This window comes from Stegodyphus dumicola, chromosome X1 (assembly GCF_044657685.1).
Source record: "Stegodyphus dumicola isolate Sdum_Otavi_A_Nest chromosome X1, ASM4465768v1".
NCBI classification, from domain to species: Eukaryota; Metazoa; Arthropoda; class Arachnida; order Araneae; family Eresidae; genus Stegodyphus; species Stegodyphus dumicola.
Genome location: NC_140780.1, coordinates 251,062,717 through 251,088,981, shown reverse-complemented (window position 1 = coordinate 251,088,981; position 26,265 = coordinate 251,062,717). Strand labels below are relative to the sequence as shown.

Genomic DNA, 26,265 nt, shown 5'->3' with positions numbered 1-26,265 from the left:
TTCTCACGATGGCGAAAAATTTAAAGAAAAAGCGAAGCCCGACCTTATTATCTTCACAATCAGTCGCGTGTTTCTTAGCTGTGCTTTACGTTCATAAACTCACATCCAACAAATCGAAATACAAACATTATACATTGTTATTATATACAAAGAATTTGAATGAAACTGGGGAGTTTCCCATTTCCAGGTTCTGCTGAGCGCCGCGATTATCTTGCCACAAAGGAAGATTATGGTATGAAAAGTCCTGTCCGTAGTACTCTGAAGAGAGACTGGTAAAGAGTTTCTCAACCAAGGTCATCTTGTAAAAGAGAGACGGGGCAGGGGATCTATGTCTCTTTCAAAATACCCTTGCTGCCTGTGGTTCTCTTCCCTGGGGTGATCTTCCGGATACAAAAGGCAAGTTCAGGTCCTTTGGTCTTTGTTTGAGTGGGGTTAAAACTTCTGGAACATACGAGAAAAAGGACTTCTGTCCTTGAGGGAAGAATCTCGAGTTATATATATTATTGGAGTGATCTCACTTTAGTAGGGATACAAATACCAATAAAATATTTTCTATAGTAAAAAAACTGGGAATCACTCTTCTGTAAGAATTACCGCCACAAGGTAAGTGCAAATTCTATTGCATGCTAATTTTTAAAAAAAATTTTAAAGCAAGACATTTTTGAGCCATTCGGTTACATCAGATAATGAAAAATGAGACGGAAATTTAACACTGTAATTTTTCTGATACGTTACGAGACAGAAATTCAACATTGTAAGTTTTTAAAATTGAGCGTTTTCTAAATAAAAAATTTTAATATCTTCTTAAACTGCATTGAAAATCTCTAAAATTAACTTCATTAAGGAGTGTTTAGAAATAATCGTGAGATTTATTTGAAACCAAAGATTTAGAGTGAAATGTACCAACATCACAGGATTAGTGACATTTTGCCAGACACTGTCACTGGAGAAAATGTTATCATTAATATTTAATAAACCATAAACATTTAATTTTTTTTATCTCAATGTTTTAAAAAAATAGAACAAATAATATTAAATATTGCAAAGCAAATTAGAATGGATAAACGCTTACATATTATAGACACCAGAATTAAAATTTATATTTCGGGCTTATCAGGATTTTGAATGATTAATTTATTGCGTTCACTGGCTAAACTGCCGAAGAAATAACATAATTATTTTTACACATGCTAATCCTTTATTGGATGCAAAGTTTCTAGTGTCTCGAACAGCACAAATTTTAATTAAAGTGCGTCTTATCAGTGTACGAACTGCATAAGATTAAGAAACGCTATCTAGCGCTTCCATTTCTTATATCAATAATTTCAATAATTTGCTTTTATCTTCCACTTTTTCCTAAGAGTTAGAATCTTCAACAAGAACGAGTTGCGTTAAAAAAATAATTTATTCTTAAAAATGAAATATTTGGTTGAAACTGCAAATCATTTCTTTCAGATATTGAGAAAATTTTTCATACAAAATAAATATGGAATGAAAATTTGGTTGACACTAAAGTAAAAATTAATTGTATTGATGTTCAGATTTTATATTTACAGCGCTTAAAATAAAAATAAATCAAAATTTGTTAATATTATCCAGGATGCAGAACCTTCATACAGAAAAATTCCAAGTCCAAATTTTTTAACTTCTAATATATATATGAATAACTTAAACTACTTGAGATTTTAATGTTGAAAGTTACGAATGTATGTCAGTAGATCTAATTTAATTTTAAAAATTCAGCCTATTAAATTAAAAAATTATTGTTGCGATGTCTTATTAAGTGCTAATTACTTTTCTATTTTATCTTGTGTTATCATAGTTATTTAACTTTGTTAAACATTTCATATTTTGTCATAATATTCGTACTTTTACGGTACGCTACAATCATTGGCGTATCTAGAACTCTTAGGCCCCTATGCAAAAAATTTTCTTGCCCCCCCCCAAAAAAATACAGTATTAAAAAAAAGGAAAGAAAACAGAAAACAAGAAAAAAATCTGAAAGGTTTTAGATTTTAACGGTCAACCAAAAGGGTTTATTAAAGTTTTTTACCCTGCGCACGCAGTCTACCAGTCTGCTGTTGTACTCATTCCTGCTAACCGTAGCTTTCCCCCGCTTTTTTTCCTTTGTATGTGTGTGTCTGTTTAGCTTTATTATGAAGCATCGTTTTCTTCGCAATAACGCCACATACAGTTCAACACCAAAATCACAAAATTTTTTAAAAAGCTGAAAAGCAGCATATGTTTAGAACTCTAGATGCAGTGTTCAGTGTTGGCATACATTTTTATAGTCTTTTCAGTTTTTTCCCAGTTCTTTATATCAATATCCAATTTTCTTTGTAAGATGGCTCACAATTTTTTTTGATAATTAAGTTTTTATATACTACATTTATTTATTGAGTATCACGTTCATCTAACTTACGCACTAACTTGAGCCATATAAAACTCAGTTCAACAGCATAATCACAATATATTTAAAAACAGTATATTTATATTCGCTATATTATTTTTTTAAAAAACTAGCCGCTCGTACGGCCAGCCGCATAATATAGTTATCATAAAAAAGAATAATGATTTTAATGAGTCAGCAAATATAATTTCATAAATAATACTGAATACTTCTAATTAAACATGTCATGATTTTAAACATGTTTTCTTAAATAAATCATATCAGAAAGAAGTAAAAAATGTTCTTAAGAACTGCGCTTGTTGCTTTTAAAACGCTGAGTTTATTATTCAGTAACCTTCCAGATTAAATATGAAAGTATCTTAGGCTTTTCTGAATAGCAACATGGTGACGCGTGGAAGACAAAAGAGTTTTACTTCTAGCAACGGCAACAGATTGCTTTCACAGAGACGACTTTGTTAATTAAAACTGAAAGATAAATAAATATCTTACATTTGTGCACATGTTTGGGTGAAGGAATACGTTATTCAAAATTTAATGACTCTAGGTACCGTCGCTTTCTTAAAATGCGAGAAACATACATTCATACATGCAGAATCTTCATTATTTAATTTCTTTAAAAATAATACTGGGCGATAATATTTGACGGCAACAATTTGATAAGGGATATGCCGTTTATAGTGAACCAAAGCAAAGCGTATTCTATTGTAAACTGTAAGAATCATTCACATTTATGAATTTAAGTTTAAGTTTAATACTAGGACTGATTTTTGGAGTTGGTTAATGGAAATGCCAGTAACAGATTAAATATATGAACAAAATTAAACTCTCCAAATTATACGTTTTGAAAATTGAGAACTGCAAATAGTATACCATAATTTCTCTTTTATTTTTGAAAAATTTCTTCCAAATTAAATATCAGAATCGTGCCTAGTTACTTCTTTGATTTATACTTCAAAAATATATCTATTGATTATTCGATTATAATAACGAAATACATAGAAACAAAATAATACACAAAATAATTACATATATATAAAATAATACCAGTTTAATAAAAATTATTGTACCTATTTTCAGGCATCTGGTAATTTAATTCTTGTAATTTTATACCTTGTTACATATTTTGTTCCATTCATATATGCCTACATACATATAGATATATATAATTTAGTGATTCCATATTAACTAATATGTATATAACCAAAAATTGCACCAATAATGTATTTCTCGGTATGATTAACTTCATTCTTAAGAATTTTCTGCAGTCTAGTTTGCGTTATTTTATAAGTCCCGAATCAAAAACAATTAAACAGGGCATTAGAAAATTAACCAAACAGTAGCCACCCTCAATGTATTTGTAATTTGGTAAACAGTCCTTAAACGTGAAAAGATTGAAAGCCATTTGAGTTACGACTATTTTCTCAGATACTCAAATATTTCGTATATATGTAACATAGCATTCGAAATCAAAACTCAGTATTTGCACTACAAGCTGCCCAGTCGGTATAGTGGTCAGTGAAGCTGAGTGCGATGCCGAAGGTTCGAACCCTGGAGAAGGCATGTCTGTAACTGTCCGCCCATGGAGTAGGCGATAGTGGCCTACCTATTAGGTGCCTCCATAATAAAGAGACCACCACATCTGGCCTTGTATAGATTAATGGACTGGGTTACATTTGTAATTGTTCACAATCTGCCATTGGAATATATATATATATTTGCACTACAAATCCATTGAAGTAACAAATACGTGTCTTTCTACTCCTATGTTTTTAAGAAAAGATGTTACTTGCCTTACAGTTTATCGTTCAATAATCCATTTTCATAGTAAACAAATTACATTCATTCAAAGAATTCAATTTGTTTTCTTATTTTCATCTCTATAAAACGGAATCGTCTCCAAAGTCGTGAAACGATGCTGTGAGCAATTCCGAACTCTGCAGCCACACTTGTCACACTGCGGCCTTCCTCCAACTTCCCAATGATTCGACCTCGGGTAAAAGCATCCAGATGTCGTCTAATAGATTGATTATTCGCCATTTCTCGCTGAGGCAGCAACTCGGTGTGATTTTAACTGCTATACGGCGTGCAATCTCTTTGCCAGAAATACTGATCTTCTTCCTTTTCCCACTATTGCCGTGTGTAGCTTGCTGATAGCAAGCTGTATACCGGCTGTCATGAATTAAAAAGTACATTGCAGGTATAGCAAATGCTTGAGTGTGTCCGGAGGACAGGATGCAAAATGAAAGAAGGTGTGACTACTTTGTCACGTGAGGCTATAGCGGTGTCTGGTAGGCTGGAGAGATGCTGGTCCGAGTTTCAGGTACAGTGTGCATTTTTACAAATATTCAGTGCATAAACTCATCAAAGTGCATTTTTCTCACAACTAGAAAGACTATATACAAAAGTAAAATTCCGCAGGGAGTCCAGCAGAAGCAGTCAAAGATATCTCTTAGTAGAGGTCTTTTGATTGGCTGTTGAGACGTGTATGCGAAAATCATGAGAATTTGCTATTTACAAAATATTCAATTGCAGAGACATAAAAACATACTTTCCAGTAAACTAAAAGTTAAATTAAATAAAATAAAAGAAATTTGAAACCAATAGGAGCAGTGAGAGATCTACAGTAAGCAGTAGAAGACTTTAGTTCGTAGTCCCGTGGGAGGTCACCCTCCCGTGCCTTGACCCCGATAGTGGCTGCTTAACTTTAAGCATTTCAGTTTTCCAAGTAAACACAGGGTAAAAACTTAGGTTGGAAAGTTCTGATTTTCATTGAGGATAAATGCAGTAAATGGTCTAAGGTGCCTGTCTTCGTGCAATATTTCATATTCAAAGAGGTTAAATTGACGCATATGATTGCAGTCCTGGGCTTCTCTGAAGAAATTCCGATTTTGCTTTGCGATGAACTTATCTAAGGGGTCGATCTTGAGGTCATCTTGTAGACACTTATTTGTCACGAAATAATGAGCATTCGTAATAATCCTGAGATAGCGGTTCTGCACAACACATAATTTATTGAGGTCAGTTTTGGTCAGGGCGGCCCACGCTGGGGAGGCGTAAGTCATGATCGGTCTGATCGCAGACATGTAGATGAGCCGCTTTTTTCCCAGGTCGAGAGTGGAGTATTTACCAATAATTGGGAAGAGACATTTGATAATTTGTAAGGCCTTATCCCTGACGTAATTTATATGGTTAGTCCACGTTAAGCGATCATTTATAATCACTCCGAGGTACTTGGCATGGGGAACAATTGGAACAATTTCGTTAAATAGATAAAGTCCTCTTTTGACAGGTGTGTTCCTTTTATTTCTGCGTATGAGGAGAAGTTGAGATTTGGCTGCGTTTATTTGGACTTTCCATTGCGCGCACCATCGTTCGATGCTAGGAATGACATCTTGTAGTTTTTTGATGGCGTGATTCATATTAACAGACTTTACTGCCAGGGCAGTGTCGTCTGCATAACAGGCCAAAATAGCGTTATTTTGAGATGCTTGAGGAAAGTCAGCAGCATAAAATAGATACATATAAGATCCTAGAACTGACCCTTGCGGAATACCGCTATGGATATTTCTAGACGAGGAGATAGCACCGTTCACACAAACACAAAAAGTCCGGTTTGTAATGAAGGAGTGAATTGTCAAGATCATTTCTCGGTCCACGTTAGCAGTAATTAATTTGGATATGAGCCCCTCATGCCAGACGTGGTCGAAGGCTTTCGCCACGTCCAACATGAGGAGAGCAACACTTTGTTTGTTATGCAAAGCAGAGCCACAAAAGTCAGTAATGCGTAACAACTGCTTCGTAGTAGAAAGGTGCTGGCGGAAACCAAATTGTTCCGGAGGCAACATGTTTAGATAGGACTGCATACGTGAGAGAATAATGCGCTCATAAATTTTTCCGAGCACAGGCAGGAGACTAATAGGTCGATAGCCATCTGGTTTCGTGTGGTCCTTTCCAGGTTTAGGAATTAAAATAATTTTTGCACTTTTCCACTGCTGTGGAAAGTAGGAGTTAAATAAACACGCATTTAAAATGCTAGTGAAATTCGCTACTGCACAGGGAGGTAACATTTTAACTGCAGTATTTGAAATGCCATCATTTCCGGGAGCTTTGCGTGATTTGAGTTTTTTAATAATTTGAGACACTTCTACAGGGGTAGCAAATTTGGGAATATTTCGTGCTGTGGGGGCATTTAGCCAATCTTTCACATGAGTAAGGGTGAAAAGTTCAAAGTTTCTGTCCACAGGCCAATCATTTGGCGTAAATTGTAGTTCCAAATGCGAGGCGAAAACATTTGCTTTATCTTCATTTGAAAATACTGATCTTACACCGACAACATGCTTTATACTACTCAGACACTCCCCCATTACGTCTACCTGCATATCTGCGCATGTGCTACCGTACATCACCTTACTTAATCTCCTGATTGGTCTTTCTGTCCGCTCTGCCTCTTCGTTCAGCTGATATGTTAATTTTTCGAATTCGTCCTTAATTTTTGCACACCAGTGTATTTGCATTGAACGAAATATAAGCTCTTTGATTTATTTTCCACGTGGCCTGATAATTGTTTATATTGTGGCGTTATTTATTGCAGAACATCTGCAATAAATATTAAAACTGAGCAGTCTGAAAGGAATTAACGGACCTCATAATACGTAAGATATTTGTTTGATTTTTCTGTTCTTTCTCTTATTGGTGTAATTTGAAATATATTTAATTTACGACAATAATTAACATTTTCAGCATTATTACAATTAAAAAATATAATGAAAAATTATTACAGTATCATTGTATTTATTAATTACGGTAATGTTACATAAAGAAAAAATGAGATTATTACAAAGAAATATATTATAATAATTTTCTAATGTCATATGTTTGTATACCTTGGGATTTTCAATATATTCTTTAAACCCATTTATATATTTTATTTTTATTATCCATATAGTTGTGCATTAGAACTTATAACGTTGCGCGCCTCCAACTTGCACGCAACCAAGAGGTGACTGTGAAAACTTGTATAAAAGATAGAGCCTTGTGAAGGGTTTAAGTCCCTTTTTATTCAACGTAATAAATTACAATTGCGTGCTCTTGACGCTCACAGACTGTGCCAACTTGGCAGTCAAATAAAAATAATAACCTGAAAAGAAAGTAAAGACAAGATTCTAACTACGAGGCTCTCTAAAATAACTAACTCACCGTGTTTTACAATACCGCTTGCTAATTCAGCAGACTTGAAGCTCACTTGAACAATTAACACTACTTCCCGCCAAGCACATAGGCCGAAACGCGGGGTCCTTCAAATTCTCGCTAACTACCTCCGCGCTCGCTAAGTAAGAATATCACACACCGAACTTGTTTCCTTCTATTTAAATCATAATACTTCCGCTGATAATTTGAATGCTTGCGCGTTCTACTCAAATTTACATATTCTGGCATTGGCAGTTCCAGGGGAAAGTAAGGCTTGACAGGAAAGATAGTTTAAACTTAAAATAAATGTTAGTTAAAATAAATATAAACGCTACATTTGCCGCTGCCAGAATTTGGAAAACTTGGAAGCAGGTCCTACAAACGACCTGTTGTAAGTTTCTCTAATTCTGAACTAATTGGCGAGAACCTCGTTTACACACACACACAAAAAAAAAAAAAAAAAAAAAAAAAAAAATCTTATGTAACCATTTGTATACTAAAATTCTGTTGATCGTTACAAAGCTCTCTTCTTACAGCAACTTTTCCTGGACTTCATCAATCAATCTTGGTCTTTCCTTCCAGCATCTGGAAGGAATAAGTATCAGTATCTTTCTACATACATTATAATTTACACTTTCTTGACACAATAAATTTTTGTTTTTAAACGATTCGTTTTTCTTAGTTATTGCTTACTTCATATTCATTCAATTTTTCAAGCATTAATTTAACTTTACCCTGGCTCTCCACCGTGTGTGGTGTCAAACGGGAATATTCGTGTTTTAGTCTTACAACACTTCCCCTAACCACCATGATTTGTTAGAATTCAACGACCAAATAGACACACCTTACTCGACATTCTACAACTCAATGAGCTACTTTACTATTCTTAAAAATTCAAATGTAGGTGGAGAACCCTACAAAACACATTCATTCTAACTTCCCCCTCATTCATCTTTAAACATGCAGGCTTTCGCTCTAAAGCATGACTTTATCTACAATTTACTACTTAAATTTTGACTTCATTGCTTTTAAGCATTCACTTTTAGCATATACAATTTTATGCTTCTAGACTAAATTCTACTTTTACATAACATTCAAGTATTTACATACATTTACAAAAGTTTAATACATATGCTTTTTACAATTTACCATAAAATGAATAAGAGAAAATAAATTTTTACTTTACTCATTCTTCGCCAAGCTGGCGGCACTGAAACTAAAATTCTTATTAATACAAGAATACGAAGTTATTTTTGTCTTCGGCCACATTTTTGGCTTTAACATAACAGAATTAGTCTTTCGACCAACAGAAAATGCTTGTTCTTAGCTTTTATACTTAAAGAATATAATACTCTTGCCTTAGCTAAATAAAGTAAAACAAAACAAAGTCTCAACCGAGACATATTGACTTTCGTCAAAACATAGAACTTCGTACTTATGCATAACATTTCGGAACAAAAGAGAAAAAAAAATTATAGAAGATTTTAACTTATCTTTGAGTTTTCGATGATTGAAACTCCGTCATTCTTTTCTGGCAATATTGTTCCCAAGTTATAGGTTTCATGGACGTCAATCTTCTCCTTACTGACCTCCGAGTGTCGTCCACATTAGTTTTTCTTTTGCGTCCTCTGCATGCTGGCCTCTTGGCGGAGTAATCGTCGGGTTGTTGTCGTTTCCGTTTTTCCATTGGACGGCTGGTCTTGACGTCCTCCGGTCTGGAGTCCTTTTTGAATTTCTTCTGTTGTTCCTGGTATTTTTGTTCCTCCTGCTGCCGTTTCAGTTTCCGGAACGCCGGCCTTGCTGGCACCTGACTCTCTGGCCCTGGGCGCGTTCTCCTTGATGTATAATTTCTCCTGCGATCCGTTGTAGGTGGTGTTTTGCTCTTTACCACGGTTTCTTTACGCGGTGCATCTGTATTCTTGTTTTTCTTAAATGGTGGAGTTTGAAAGTTTTTATTTTTCCTTTTTGGTACCGTCGTCCGGGTTGTAGAAGGGCTAGGTCTCTCTTCAGTTCTCTGCTTCTTGTGTGGTGGAACAGTTGTTGTTATTTCTGGACCTTCTACTTCGTTTAGACTTGAGTCCTGCAAGAAACTTTTAAGGATTTCAAAATCATTTGGATTATAGTATTTTTTCCCCTGGTCGGGACTTGCTTTACAGATCTCCCCTCTCTCGTTTTTAAGGTATAATACGACTCCTTTGATTTCCTGAATTACATAGGGGCCTTCAAATTTTGGAGCTAGTTTTGCCGTAAAATTGTCTGGGGCACTTGATAAAGAAAATTTCCGCTGCAATACTTTATCCCCAACTTTAAAATCTGCTTCACGGCGTTTTCTATCGTAATATAGTTTCTGCCTATTTCTTGCCGTATCCGAGGTTTTAAGTGCCTGATCAATTAGCTTTTGCACATCTTTTTGTTTAAACTCCTGCTCTCTTTGTTGCACAAAGAATAATTTATCTAAAGGCGTAATTAACTTTCTGCCTAAAAATAATTCTGCTGGAGTTTTTCCCGTAGTATCATGATGTGCCGTTCTTAAAGCATAAGCTAATTCATTTATGTAGCCATCCCAGCGCTTGTGATGTGTGCTCACGTAACTGCGAATTATTTTTACTATATTTTTATTAACTCTTTCTGCTATGTTAGCCTGTGGTCTATACGGAACCATTTTGATATGGCGTATGCCAAGTCCATTGCATATGTTTTCAAATATTTGACTACTGAATTGTTTTCCGTTATCACTAATGACTTTTATCGGTGCACCGTATTTTAAAATGTATCTGTGTAAGAATGCATCTGCGACTGTTTTGGCTGACGCGCGTTTAAGTGGAACAATTTCTATCCATTTTGAAAAATGATCTACTATTACTAAAAGAAAACGATTTTTATTTAACTCGCTCTGGGGGAAGGGACCAAGGAGATCTATGCCTAAAATTTCATTCGGAAATGTAGCGCGAATGCTATTTAAGTACCCGGCCGGGCTGTAATTAATATCATTTATTAACTGACATTGATTGCAGGACCTGACATACGCCGTTACTATTTTGTATAATTGCGGGAAATATACCGCCTCGCGTACCCTTTTTATAGTCTTTCTGACCCCGAGGTGGCCCGCTGTTTTTTCTTCGTGCAACTCCTTCAAAATGCTTAATCGAAGCGAGGCTGGGATGACTGGCTTATACTCAAGATTTTCGTTTGTTGTTTTCGTATAGAATAATAAATTATCTATTATTTCATAGTTTTTTGCTCTATTTCTTATCGCATCGATATCTGTATGCTCAAAGCTTTCGGGGTCTTTCAAATAAGCATATATATTTCCAAATTCAGGATCAGCTTTCAGTTCAGTAATAACCGTATCTCTAGAATCTAAAATTTTTGAAGTCAACACAGCGCATTTAAGTTGATTTCCTTCATCGTCCAGTTTTATACGAGAAAGTGCGTCAGCTACATTGTTTTCCTTACCCAGTTTATATTTTATTGTGATATTATATTCTTGGAGTTTTAAAGCCCATCTTATTAACCTGGGCGTTAGGTTTTTTCCCGAGTAAAGTCTACCAACAGCCGCATGATCCGAAAAGACTGTTACTGGCGATTTGCCGAAATAAACTCGAAATTTGTGTACAGCCATTAATACGGCTAATGTTTCTCTTTCTGTAGCTGTATAATTCCTTTGTGTCTGATTCAATGTTTTACTAAAAAATGCCAGCGGATGGTTATTTTGCATAAGAACCGCACCCACCGCATAGTCTGACGCATCTGCTGCAATTTCCAGGTTTTCGTCCCCCTCAGGGAATTTTAAAACAGGGGCATTAATAAGCGCTTCTTTTAATCTTTCAAAAGCTGTGTTAGCTTCCGCTGTCCACGTAAATTTAGCCCTTTTTCTTTTGATTACTAAGAGTGGTTCAACAATATTAGCGAAATCTTTTATGAAAGATCGATAGTAAGAACATAATCCAAGGAAAGATGAAAGTTTCTTGGCCGTGTTGGGCGGTGGGAAATTCTTAATAGCTTTTATTTTTGAATCTTGCGTTTCTATACCCTTTTGCGAAATTTTATAACCGAGATATTTAAGTTCTTTAGTTGCGAACTTGCATTTTGAGGCGTTAATTGTAAGACCGGCCTCTTTTAATAATTTAAAAACTTGTTCGAGGTCCTTAATGTGTTGTTCCAACGTACTACTCGTTATAATTATATCATCTAGATAAATTAAAGTTGATTTTCCTAGGACAGGCTTTAGAACAATGTCCATAGCTCTCTGGAATGTTGATGGGGCCCCACACAACCCAAAGGGCATGCGTAAAAATGCATAAGTGCCCGATTTTGTTATAAACGCGGTTTTGTGTATATCTTCGGGTCTCATAGCTATTTGATAGTAGCCAGACGTTACGTCCAAAGTAGACATATATCTTGTCGATTTGATCTGTCTAATGATCTCGTCTATAACCGGCAAAGGGTAAACTGGAAATTTGGTAATACTATTTAGTTTTCTGTAATCAATAGCAAACCTCCAAGCCCTTTTATCCGAAGGAGGAAACTCGTTCTTTTTCCTACATAGTACGACTGGACTTGCGTACTCACTATTTATGGGCGTTATTAATTTATTCTTTAACATCTCCTGAATATGTTCTTCGATGATTAAGTCTTTTTGTTTGTCATAACGGTATGGCTTAGTCCTACAAGGTTTTTCGGCATTTAATTGAATCTTATGTGTTATTATTTGGCAGTTTCCTGGTTTTTCTGAAAACAAATGAGAAAAATTACTCACCACTTGCTGTATTGCTTTACTTTCATGGTCATTCAGATGGCTAAGGTCCACTTCAGGTGTCTCCACAGGTTCCACCACTCTCTGGTCCATCTCCAACACCACGGAACTATCTTGAAAATTTAATTTGGCCCTCGCGGCCCTTAAAAAGTCCATACCTAAAATAAGAGAGTGTTGCAGGTCTTTCACCACAAAAATTAATACTTTGAGACTTTCCTCTTTTACCTGTAAGTTTAATGATAATTTCCCGATGCAGTGACATGTTTTTCCTTGCGCCGCTATAATTTCCGTATTTTTGGTTTTAAATAGTCGTATCCTATAAAAATTCTTTTTGAAGAAATTTTCACTCATAAAATTTCCTTCTGCTCCTGTATCTATGAGGGCTTCTACTGGTACATCGCCAACCAGGACTTGTATAATTGGTAGCTGTGAGTTTTTTACGATGACCGTGTTTAAATGTCTATTTGAGGGTTTTTTTAAAACTTCCGGGGTCTGGACCCTCCCTTTCACAGGCCCCTCTACTCGTTTAAAGCTTTCCTTTCAATCTGTGTCTTCTGGGTGCGCGGATGTTTATTTTCAAATTTTCTTTTTGGGCCTTGACCTTCGAGTTTCGATGCGTTAGCTTGATAGTTCTTTCCCCCATAAGAGCGATTTCCATTTCTGGTTTCCTCCTTTGAAGATTTCCTTCGGGTACTTTGAGAATATGTTTCCCCTCTCGCTTTTTCCGCTATTCTGCGATTTTGAAACTTCACCGCCAATTCGAAAAGTTACTGCAATGTGCTTGGGTTTCTAATTTCAAAGTAGTCTTGAACAGCGGGTAACAATCTTGGTAATATTATTTCAATAATCTCCGCATTGGGTTTCTTTCCATACAGCATATCCGTTAGCTTGATTTTTCGTAGAATAAAGTCCGTCAATTCTGCTGTATCCCGTTGGTAGAAACTATATAGTTCGGCTTCCAGCCGTGCGCGATCTTTCACTATGGGGAAGGCCTTAACTAACGATTTTTTGAAATTTTCAAATGTATACGTCGGGCTTCCAAATTCACCTAGTAAAAATTTGCCTATGTTTTCCACCATAGCGCGGCCTGTCCTCTTAGTGCTGATGTGGCGATGGCAACTTTTTGTCTTTCAGGCACAGGGTAGAGCTGAAAGTGGTTTTCTAGACCTTCTAGAAATACCGCCACCGAATTTTTTCCGTCGAAATGGATGTTTGGCTTGATTGATGCTCTCAAAGTCTGGACCAGGCATCCAAATCCTTCTAACTGACTTGTGATTTCTTGGTGTTGTCCAGCGGCTTCCATCCAGTTTTCGGCCATTTCAGTTCGATAATTGTTCGGGCGCCAATATAACGTTGCGCGCCTCCAACTTGCACGCAACCAAGAGGTGACTGTGAAAACTTGTATAAAAGATAGAGCCTTGTGAAGGGTTTAAGTCCCTTTTTATTCAACGTAATAAATTACAATTGCGTGCTCTTGACGCTCACAGACTGTGCCAACTTGGCAGTCAAATAAAAATAATAACCTGAAAAGAAAGTAAAGACAAGATTCTAACTACGAGGCTCTCTAAAATAACTAACTCACCGTGTTTTACAATACCGCTGCTAATTCAGCAGACTTGAAGCTCACTTGAACGATTAACACTACTTCCCGCCAAGCACATAGGCCGAAACGCGGGGTCCTTCAAATTCTCGCTAACTACCTCCGCGCTCGCTAAGTAAGAATATCACACACCGAACTTGTTTCCTTCTATTTAAATCATAATACTTCCGCTGATAATTTGAATGCTTACGCGTTCTACTCAAATTTACATATTCTGGCATTGGCAGTTCCAGGGGAAAGTAAGGCTTGACAGGAAAGATAGTTTAAACTTAAAATAAATGTTAGTTAAAATAAATATATACCCTACAAACTTGTAAAATATTTCCGGCATTCTGTAACTTACTTTAACACCAAATAATGATTTGCATATCCCCTAAAAATATTAAGTCTTACAGTCTGGTTCTCCAATTGTTGTAATGTAAAATAAATCTAACTCATATGTTCTGTAATTACTAATCTATGATATTGTGTTTGATAATAATTATAATTAAGGAAAAATATTTCTAATGCCATATATATTTACACAACAATCTTTTATTTCATTTTTGTTTTTACTAATATCCTTGTAATACAGCCGTATTATTCCAATTGTTATAAAGATAAATTTAATTCATTTATCAAATCTTTAAAACTATAATATGTTTAGTATTTACTAGTATTTTTTTATTTCTCTGCTAATGCTTTTGTTTGCTAGTGCTACATCAAAGCATTGGACTACAGTTGAATTATTAGACTGCATTTAAATCTTTGTGTTACTTTTGTTTTCTTTACACTTTTTTTATGTGTATGTGTGCCTTTAAAAAATTTTTTTTTAACTTTTCTTTTATTTTAAAATGTTTATTTTCGTAGACATTCGTGAGCAGGGTAACTGCTCTGGGAGCCTGGGCATTCATCTTATGTTGGCGAATTATGTTTAAAAATATAGTAATTTTGAAAAACTAGATAAAAATTATAATTTCTTTTTATCAGAAGCTGTTTTGAAATTTTGATATCAGAGAAAGTAGCTAAATTTTGGCGCGAATTCCGCTAGTTAGCGAGGAATTCGCGATCAAATATGCTAACGACAGCTTTGCTCTAAGTGGTAAAATTCTGAATTGAGAACAAAGAGCAAACAAGGCATAAATCCTATGCATATAGAAAAATCTGACCTTGAGAAAAATTGAAAGATAATCTTTTTTCGATTCTACAACGCTTAAGGCCATGAAAAAGGTTTATTTTTCTTTTCGTCTAAATGACGTTTCGCTAAATTTTCCACCCCCCCATATCACTGCATGGAGGTAGGAAGTAAGAAGGAGTCGCCCTAAACAAGTTTCTCCGTACCCTGCTCTGAAGCACCGGCGATCCCTACGTGGTGACCAAAACATTGGGTCATTTACCATTGAGTTCTATGGGATTTGACGCGTTCGGGTGTAAATATTTTGTAATTACGTCACAAATATACATATAAATGTATATATTTTCTTTTTCTACAACACTTCAGAGTTCTAAGTATGTGAAAACAACATATTTTTAAACAACATTTCATTCTGAACGGAATTAAATGCTATACTTTTCACAGGACAGTTTTCTCAGAATGGTTTAATTTGAATGAAATATTTTCACAAGTTTTCGTTAATTACATTAGAAAAAAAAATTAAGGTAATTCGGTTTTATTCGGTTAAGGTACAAAAATTAAGATCAAAGTTTATTGTATTATTAATATTAAAATTATGCATTATTTCTTTTCTATTTATAGAGCTTCTTCCTAAAATACTTTCTTAAATATGACATGATTTTTTGGCTTCTTTTAAATCGAAAAATGTAAGTCAATTTATAATTAATGCTCTATTCGGTTCATTTTAAATTAGAGAATTATTAGGAATTAAATAGTATTTGACTTTCTCTGAACATTTCTGAAAGGGAATAAAATAAGTTTTTTTTTTTTTTTTTTTTTTTTTTTTTTTTTTTTTAAGTATTACTGAAAACTTGTAACTGAGTTATTATAAAATGTAAAGGGAATAATTCTTTTAATTATACTTATCAGATTTTTTTTTTTACCCTTCATTTCAACAATACATATTCCAAAACTCTTTATTACGTTCTTAAGTGCGCATCTCATAGCATTTGCTTTACAATACCTTTTAACAGATTGCTTTCCAATACGAACAATTCTTGCTTAAATAGTTTTATAACGTATTTGTCAACAGGATTTCAATTTATGTTTACAATTCAATATTAAGGTATTTAGATATATTTAGATAACATTTATAATCATTATAAATTAGATACATTTAATCATTAGATTTCTTCACAGTACTTTCACAGTTGTTTATAAGTGAATAAATTCTTCATTTCAAATACATTTATAAATAATTTAATGAATATTTAAGTATTTTGTCAAAGGCAGATACATGCTTTTTGCAAGCACATGCATATTTCCTATTTTTCATTTCCGGCATGTGCAAATCTTTGATTTCTGAGCATTCACTATATTTTTCGTGTAAAGTAATTTACACTAATTTAGCATACACCCGAAAGTTTTACATAAAAAATATATATGAATATAATTTGAATGAAAATTATAAGTATTATTTTTAATACCCACTCAAAGGTCAGTTTTTCTTCAAAATTCCTCCTCGATGGCATCTCTCTCTTTAGGCAGATAGCCCTTGCATGCGTTACTCTATTTAATAAAAACTTAATCTGACCTATGTGCCTAATTTCAAATATTTTAACATACATAATTTTATATTTACATTTAGCCATCAAGTTTCAAAATTTTCAAATCTTCTAGAAAATAAATTTTGGCAGATCTCTTTTAGCAATTTTCTTAAAATCTATATTTTTGTAGTGCAACTGCTTAGAATTTTATAAAACAAATTCATAATCAAAATCGCTGTTGTTAGTTATCGAAAAATAACCAAGATGTGATTTTTGTGTAAATGTCAGTAAACTATACAAATTGCTATTATCCATTACACTATGAATGTTTCTTTCATGCGAGAGTGTCCCTTTTTCGATTTCTATGGAACTGTCGTGTGTCGAAATACTATCAGAATCTTGTCAAGCGAGCTTCTGAATGTAAACAAACAACACCCCGTCTGGTGACCCAAGCTTCAAAGCAGTGCTTCACTTCTAGCGCGGAATGGCCCCTCCTCCCTTTCTTACCTCCATGTATCACTGCGGAGGAGTGTCTTTCCCCAGTTTCCCAGCACTGTCCTTCTAATCTAAACCCCGTATGCCAGGCGGAAGAAATACATATATCACCTAATTTTCATTTAGTTATTATTAAAAATAATATAGTGAACTCGAGAAAATTCTCTCTCTCTTTTTTTTTTTTTTTTTTAAATATGTTTATCTCTCTCTAAGTCTAATGTATTTCAGAAGGATTGCACTATTAAGAATTTATTGTTAGGTATCGCGGAAACGATTATTCTGTGCACGGTAGTAATATATAGCGATAGAAACATCTTTCATTAATTAAAATTAAATGGCACAAGCATTCTAGATAAAGAAAAATTAAATGAAGTGTAATTTTATTTCTAAGTTTTAATTAACTTCTTTAGCAGAAATATCTGGAATCACTTCTGAAATGATAGAGCTAGAACTAATATCGCCTTTAAAAGTGAAGTAGTAATAAGTATATTAACGTAATTAGTTTCACAAATTAAATTTCTCCATACAAATAAAATAATGCTTACTTTCGTACAATAATAAGACATTATTTATCATTCACATTATCTCTCTTTTTTAATGTCAAACAAGGTTAGTGCAGAGTAATATTTCGGAAATGGGTATTTTAAATACTTATACAGGGAAAAAAAGCAACCTTTAGTTTAGCAAAATATAACATTTTTTTAATTCGCAGTTTAGTCACTTATTAGAAGAAAAATCCTTTTACTAGACAAATACTGCGATTTTGTTTAATACTCTTAATAATGAATTAGGACTATAAAAATTTCTTTGCATCTGCCTGAGTTTAGAGAAATAGTATTTTAAAATCCTCGGTTTAGAAAAATTTACGTATATTCATCCAAATTAAGCTCAGAATCGGTGATAACTTCGTCCCAGTGGACGATAATGCTCTTCCCAATTCGGTCTACCCCGGTAACCGATAATCTTGATAGCGAAGGAATCTAGTGGATAGGGTGGCTCGCAAATTCTCCTGATTTAAATCCAATAGACAAGTGTAAAACGTCGACTTGCATCACTTAAGTCCCAAATTAACACTCTCTGGGAACTTCAGGAAGCTATTCATCATCAATTCACTTTGTTATTGCAGGAACACCCAGGTAGCGTAATGGCAAACCGCACATTGAGTTGATCAATGTTAACGAATTTCGCTTAGTGCGCATGCTCAGTGGTGTACCATTGGCGTGGGAGGAAATACTGGCAACTAAAGGAGGCAACCCTACACAAGCCTGTTAGTCATGTTGATTTTACTGTTTTACAATTGCAGTACTACGGAAATTTGTGTGTACTTATTGCATATGCTTCTGTTTCATTTCGTTCTGTTTTATTTTGTTCATAAACATTTAATTTAACATCAGTTATTTGACTTTAATTCAGTAATTTAAACTGGATTTATTCCTTAATTTTTGACAGTATATATGAAAGGAACGTATAGTAAATGTTCAATTGCTTTTATTCATCAGAAGTATAATCAATAAGCATTCAGCTAATATATTTTGTAATATTTCCTGTTTTGTAATCCTTCTTAAACGAAAATGTGCGTAGTTTGCAATCGATAATTATAATCAAAGTAATGAAGCAACTTACAACCTAACAAATTTTAAAACCCCGAACTGTTTATGCGTAGATAACACAATATCAACCATACACCGTGTTTATCGTCTTTTAAAATTGTCAAGTTGTACTTGCGACAAATTCTGTTCTGGGCATGCGCAGTTAGCGAAATTCGTTTAACATTGATCAACTCAATGTGCGGTTTGCCATTACGCACCCAGGTTATTTGTTACATAATATGGAAAATCGCTATAAAGCTTGCGGTCAGGGCTGACTACACTATTAATTTTTTCTATGTATTTCTAAAAAGTTGGAACACTAGCTTTTCCCTAACCCACTTTATATTACATTTTCCACGTTCTTAATTACCTTGCAACAATTAATCAACCAATTTTTTTATGCTAAAGTAATCAGTTCAGCATTTTGAACATATGTCGACCATTACATAATTAAAACTTTGGACAAGTTCCATGTTCTTAGCTGCAAAATCATCCAAATAAAATGAATTTTAGGAGTTTTTTCCTTTAATTTTCCCTTTAATGTGTTTACACGTCAATCTGACGGTTACAGAAAACTTAGGAATAAAACAGGAACAGTGACTCTGCAACTCGTAGGAAATGTCGAACAAACGTTCAGGTCAATTAAAGGTTAAATGAAAATTGACAAGCGCCTTAATAAGCCTTGGCCTTAGGTATCGGCGATAATTAATACAATATTGTATACCCTTTATCGTACCGCTTTTGGTTGTGTTTAGAAAAGTCATTTAAATGTCAAGAGAAAGTAATACAACTGCTTCTAACTAAAGCCAGACCCAATACTTTTATATGAGGTGTTGCAGAGATCTGTGAATTAGTTTGACATTTTTTCCTTGCATGCTTCTGGAAAAATTGTAGAGACATTAGGTATTTTTGGAAGCAGGTAAGATGAAAAATTAGCAATGCCTTGCCCGGGAATCGAACCGCGGACCTCTGGAATACGCGCCCAGCCTGCAGACCACCAAACCAGGAAGGCGGGAGAAATACCTTATATACTTCCCCTTTTAAAGGGCGACTGGGGTTTTTCGGGGACCCAATCGCCAAATCCTGCGGGAGGAGAATCATCATCCAACACCCTTTTAGTTCGGGCGCCACTGTAAGGATATTAAGTTATTTGGAAGCAGGAAAGATGAAAAATGGGCAAATGCCTTCGCCGGGATCGAACCACGGACCTCTGGAATACCGGCCCAGTGTGCAGACCGCCACACCACGAAGGCATGCTAGAAAGGCGAGAGAAATACCTTATAAAATAGAACAACTTTCATTGAATTATTTCAGACTTTGTGTCTGTTATTTCAGGATATTACAAAGAGAATTGTGATACTGAAAATGAAACTTTCATTTATTCGTATTTGTACTTTATGTAAGGTTTCTGAATTTATTTTAGCAATATTTCCCAGAATCGCCCATAAACAAAACTGTAACATCAAAAACATATTTTATGTTTTCATTAAGTTTGTTATAGCAATAAGAAGCAATAAAAAGAAATAAACTTCATGGCTTATGATAATTCAATTTTATTATGAAAGTCAAAGAAAAATTGCGATTTTCGTTAATCATTACAAAAATACACTAAAAGAGAATTAATATAACGAACAGCTATCAGATTTAGAATAATTTTAATTAAAAAGATGTTTAAATGTTAAAAAATTTTATAGATGGTACCATCTTCATGGTTCTGCTTCAAATTCTTTCAACAGCGCTTAAAACATCCCAACAATGGCTTAGGAAATTAGACCACCGAACATGGGTAACTCGATCGACAAGCCACTTCATTTTCTAGCGAGCTTCACATCCTCGAGAACGTCTCATTTTGGCTGCATGAATATTTTCATTGTTTTTCTCCGTGTGTAACGTCTACTTGTTTTTATTTATTGTATTTTAATTTCATGAATTGTACTCACCCCATCACGTGTTTGGCGCACTATAATCATCTTTGGTTTTGCGCCATGATCTCTCTCTCACTCACTCACTCACTCTCCGCGTGTAACGCGAATATGATACAGTTTCCTTTAAAAATTCCCCCCTCTCAGTCAGATAGCCCTCGTTTGCTTTACCATAATCAAAAAGTCCAATTCAGTCTGTGTTTTAGTGTTTGTTCATTACAGAATTCATTAAATTTTGTAATTTTCTTTTCTTCCAGAGTGCGGAAGGACATTGAATAATATCACTAGGACACAGCTCTTCACAAAACCGATGATTGATCATAATTCGATAATAGAGCCCGCGGGACCCTCCCCTTTTCCAACAACAAGCCAAGAAATAAAAACTGAATCAAGATTACCAGCACCTGGGTCATCTGCTGCAACACCAACAACATCATTAAGTTTAGAAAAAGGAGAAACCTCTGGAAAAGACGAAAATTATTACAGACGTCGCAAGAACAACAACCTTGCAGCCAAAAAATGTCGGGAGGCAAAAAAACTTAAATGTTTGCAACTTCAAAAAACTATGATTGATCTCGAAAATGAAAATGCAAAGCTCAGAAAAGAAGCAGAATGTTTAACAGCAGAATTGGTTAAAACAAGAGCATTGCTTCAGAAATTACAACGAAATTAAGATATCTACATTTGTTTTTAATTATATCAGCTTATCTGTATTGATGTCTTAGGCTTTATTCAAGTCAACGGTTCCTTTTTTACGTGTGACAATTGAGTAATTATGAAATTAATTTCAGTATATGTAGTTCATGATTACTGTACTCTACAAGGTAGTTGTAACAGGTATTGAGAGTATAGTATAACTGTTATAATTTTCTGTTTAAAATTGCTAAAGTAAAATTAGTACGATAAGAAAATCTGGTCATTGAGTTACTTGGTTTATTTCATTAATATAGCCACTTCTTTTATTTGTTACAAACTTCACTCATTGTTTTCCTTAAATTTTTAGTTTTGTATTCTTTGAGTAGCATAAAATAGTAGTTATTCATTAATCAAAATATAATGTTACTGCAAGTGCCAAGTATGTAAGTATTAAGAAAAGTTTTTTTTTTTTTTTTGTTTGTTTTTGTTTTGACTTAAGGCTCTTAAGAGACTTGAAAGTAAAATTATTGATGTGTTAAAAAATGTGTTGACGCAATAAAATAGGTTGAATGCAAAGTTGCCGGGATGCAGGAAAGCGTGTGAAGAGTAAAATTTCTAGATTATCCGAAGAAGCTTAGTGCCGTTTTGTCTTTTCTTATTTCATCGCATGCTCGAAATAGTGCCATTTCGTCCGCTGTCTTCTCCAAACTATCTTTGTTTCCCATTTCATCTGCTCTTCGAAAAGTCACTTTATGATACAGCGGATATCTGTTTTCATCAATCAGAACGGTGACGAGGTGACCGTTACTACTTTGATTCGATTTAGCGTTTGGTTTCTAATATTTATTAAATATTTCCTTTAGACAGATTGTTCTACGCATAATAATGAATTTCAAGCATGTTAAAAAATTATGTGAATCTAGTTAAGTTTTTGTTATATAGCGAGGATAGCTAAACTTCATGTTAGTAGTAAGAGCCGCAAGTTGGAGTTTAGAAGAGTTCGAGAGCCGAAACTAGATTTTCCAAAAGCCACAAGTCCACATTTAAATCATTTTAAAAAAGAAACTTCTAATAACTTTGTAAAAAGAAATTAAATAAATTAGTCACTTTCTTTTGGCTACTGATTAATGTCAGTTTACAATATTTCATACGTATATTTTATTTGCATAAGTCTCACACTACTGAGCTGTGCGAGAACTGCACTAAGGCCACCCCTGCCCTGTTATACAGTGTTCCATAATTTCATGTACTTCTAGACCAATAGAACAACGGCTCCACTGTTTTGAAAGAAAATAAAGTTGTAACACCTGTGTAAATCAGAACAATGTACATGATTATTAAAAAGTACAGTGAGCCATCATTAAACGCGATCATCCACGGTTCTCGACGGCTTTGGAGCTTTGTGGATGTGGTGGTCTTAGAAAGGTGACATTTACTGCCAATGTTTGTTTCTTCTCTAAAATGCAAGTCTTTTTCAGGAAGCAAACTTTTAGAGAGGTGTCCAATACAGGATTCGTTATAATTAATTTTCTAACAGAGAATTCAATTAATTTTATCTAATGTTAGTTAAAAAAAAGGGGAGCTCTTTATTATAAGAGAGATTTACGAGCAATATAATTGCAATTTTTCTACCACAATCAGCTGTTATATAAGATTAATTGTTCTTTGTATATTTTTTATTATATGCAACCGATATATGTCCATGCACATTCAACAAATATGCAACAAATGCAAGACAAATAATTAAAAGTAGAATGATAATCTCCCAATTATTATACATAATAATATTAATGAATGATGAATTTATATAATATTATACATACTTAGAATATAAAAACGACGAACTCTGAATCTTACGACTCATATAATAATAAATATATACTGTTACAAAATTTTATTAAAAGTCTATTGTATGTGTAGATATTTGTAATCATGAAAAACTGCAATAATAAGATGCATATTTATCATTATCGTCCACCATAAACCGAAAAAAGTATATTGCATTTCACGCCTCTCTATCATTCTGAAATTACTTCACAGCATTGGGGTATTAATCAGATTATTAAGCGCAACAAGACAGTTGGCATTCATCATGTAATTTTCCCTGCCTCAAAAAATGTGCCTCCGTACACAGACTTAAAAGGGGAGGAATCGGGAAAAATTCAGTTTTTTTGTCAGTAGGGGTGTTGATGAGGTGGATGGGAGAGAGCAGCGGATGAAGCGGAACAGATTTTGACAGTAAGGGATACTAATGAGGAGGTTGGGGGTAGCACCGGATAAAACGGCACGATTTCCTGGGAAATCCTCAATGAATATGGCACACGAGAGCTATCTGCCTGATAAAATTACTGAAATGTAATAGACATTTATATACATAGTTAATCTCTATATTGCTTATTACCTTGTTTCTACTCCTAAGCCTTTTTTTTTTTGTCAGTAAGGTTAAGTTTAATAGTTCCTGAGTAGTTTAAAATTGAGCACCAAAATATTTGACGTTTCGAAATATATGATTCTTCTGACATAAGTCAATCAATAAATGAAATAAAATAAACAGTTATTTATTATTCTGTTACAGTATTACGACTGACAGGGGTATGGTTTGAGAAAAAGATTTTATTCCTTTCTTTTTCTTAAGGCATTTTTTTCGTTTAAGAAAGTTGAAAGTAAAATTATAAGATAAGAGACAATACGCTAAAATTACTGTGGTGTAAAGAAGATATATTGTTGAGCTATTTCATTTTGCATTATTTATGCAGGTGCCTTTTATTTGTTACAGGAACTACACATTTTTTTTTAAATCCTTGGCTTTACATTCCTTGATTAGTGAAAAATTAAACACCGAAATATTTGATTTTTTACTTTCTTTTGAGATTAGTCAATAAATTAAATAAAGCAATTATTTATTATTTTAATGCAGTGTCTTACAAGTGATACGTATAACTGTTGAGAAAAGGAATTTACCTCTTTCTTTTCTAAACAATTCAAAATAAAGTTACTTAAAACTATTCTTGTACAGCTATTTCTGCTGTTACTTATTACCTTGTTACAACTATTACGTTTATATAGTCAGTTATATCCTAAGAGTTGTAGTTCTAAAATATTTATTTTTTACTTTTTGTTGAGATGAGTGCAAAAACTAAATGCTGTTATGCATTATTCTATTACAAGTGGAATGTATAAACGTTAGAAAAAATGTACCTCTCTCTTTTTCTTAAGAAATCTAAATAAGATACTGGCCTACTTCAAGCTGTTATATTTTGTATGGGTCTTTCTTTTGTTATTTCTTACTTTGTACGGAAGCTGTTTTTTATTTACTTGTAATTAAACTTTTTTTCCATTTAGTTTAATAGTCCCTGTTTTGTATAAAATATCAAGAACAAAATATTTTATTTTTCATTCCATTTTTGATGAATCTACAACAACAGCAATAATAATAATAAAAGAAAAACAAAAGCAGTTACTCCTTATTCAAATGTAGAGTGTTGTTACAAGTGGCATGCGTAAGTGTTAAGAAAAAGTACATTCTTTCTATCATTCGAGGGAGCTTTCTAAGAATAATTTTTTAAGTAAAATTACTAAGATGTAAAAACTTTTTTTTAATTATTTAATTTTATTTTATCTGTGCAGCTACTTCTATTGTTATTTGTTATTTTTACTGAAATGTTTGTTAAATCCTTGGGTTTACGTTCCTTGATTAGGAAAAACTAAAACCAAAATGATTAACTTTTCATTTGTGCCGAGATAAGGCAATAAATTACATAAGTTGTAAACACATTAGGATTTTTTTTTTTTAGAAGCAGGAAAGATGAAAAATAGCAACCGCCTTCGCCGGGAATCGAACCCCGGACCTCTGGAATACCGGCCCAGCGTGCAGAACCACTACACCGCGAAGGCACGCTAGGGAAGTGGGAGAAATACCTTACATACTCCCCCTTTTAAAGGGCGACTGGGGTTTTAGGGGACCCAATCGCCAAACTCTGGGTGTGGAGAGTCATCATCCACAACCCTTTTAGTTCGGGCGCCACTGTAGAGACATTAGGATTTTTTTGGAAGCAGGAAAGATGAAAAATAGCAACCGCCTTCGCCGGGAATCGAACCACGGACCTCTGGAATACCGGCCCAGCGTGCAGAACTACTACACCACGAAGGCACGCTAGGAAAGCGGGAGAAATACCTTACAAAGTAACAGTTATTCGTTATTTTAATAGCTCGTTGTTACAAGAGGCATGTATAAATATTAAGGAAAAAATATACTTTCTCTTTTTCTCAAGGTGTGTTCTTGTTTAAAAAGGAAGTTGATGAAGTAAAATTAACAAGCCTTAAGAAAATGTGTGAAAATTACTAATTTAGGATATACGTTATTAAAAATTAAAACTTTCTTATATTCGTATAGCTACTTTTGTTACGTGCTACTGCTATTAATGTTCCCCCCTAAATAGTTAGTTTCATGGTCGTTGACCAATGTAAAACCACACTTAATTTTTAACAATTTTCTAAATGCGTCAATTTATTAAATATATATATATATATATTCATTTTTCTAATCTACTGCTATTACAAATTCCAAATGTATATGCAAATGTTAAGGGGGAAAATGCACGAAAAAAAAAGTCTTGTTCAGAGAAAATACCTTCATTACGATAGAATTCAAAAAATTTCTTTAGGTACGCGAATCAAACAATAAATTAAAATTCTTTGCTCCTCTTTTAAAAGATGAGAAGGTACCTTGTGTAAAGTATCCTTTATTCTTCTCGAAAAAAAAATTTTTTTTTAGAAAACATTTCGAATTTTGTGGTTTGTAAAAATGAGTTTAGTTATTCTGTTTCTCGTCTGATGTTTTTGGATAAATCTATTTTTTGTATTACTTGTGCAATATTGTTTCTGGCAAATTTTCTTTCATGTATACTTAACTGTAATTATTCCCCGAGAGGCAATTCATTTTCGATATTAACATGGAGAGTATCATCAACGAATTTCTATAGGCAAGTTTCTGTTTGCTTTTCATAAATGTTTGTGTGGAAATGTTCCGC

General features: G+C 33.9%; 1 protein-coding gene across 1 annotated transcript in view; it reads left to right on the top strand.

Annotated features, from left to right (window-relative positions):
* Nucleotides 1–24,576, top strand: part of LOC146993471 (uncharacterized) — a 68,336-nt gene extending 43,760 nt beyond the window's left edge. The window contains exon 2 of the mRNA XM_085807451.1: nucleotides 20,857–24,576. Within this exon, the coding sequence (XP_085663577.1) occupies nucleotides 20,857–21,272 (416 nt within the window). The 3' untranslated portion in view covers nucleotides 21,273–24,576. The remainder of the gene's footprint in view (nucleotides 1–20,856) is intronic.
* Nucleotides 24,577–26,265: the final 1,689 nt, after the last annotated feature.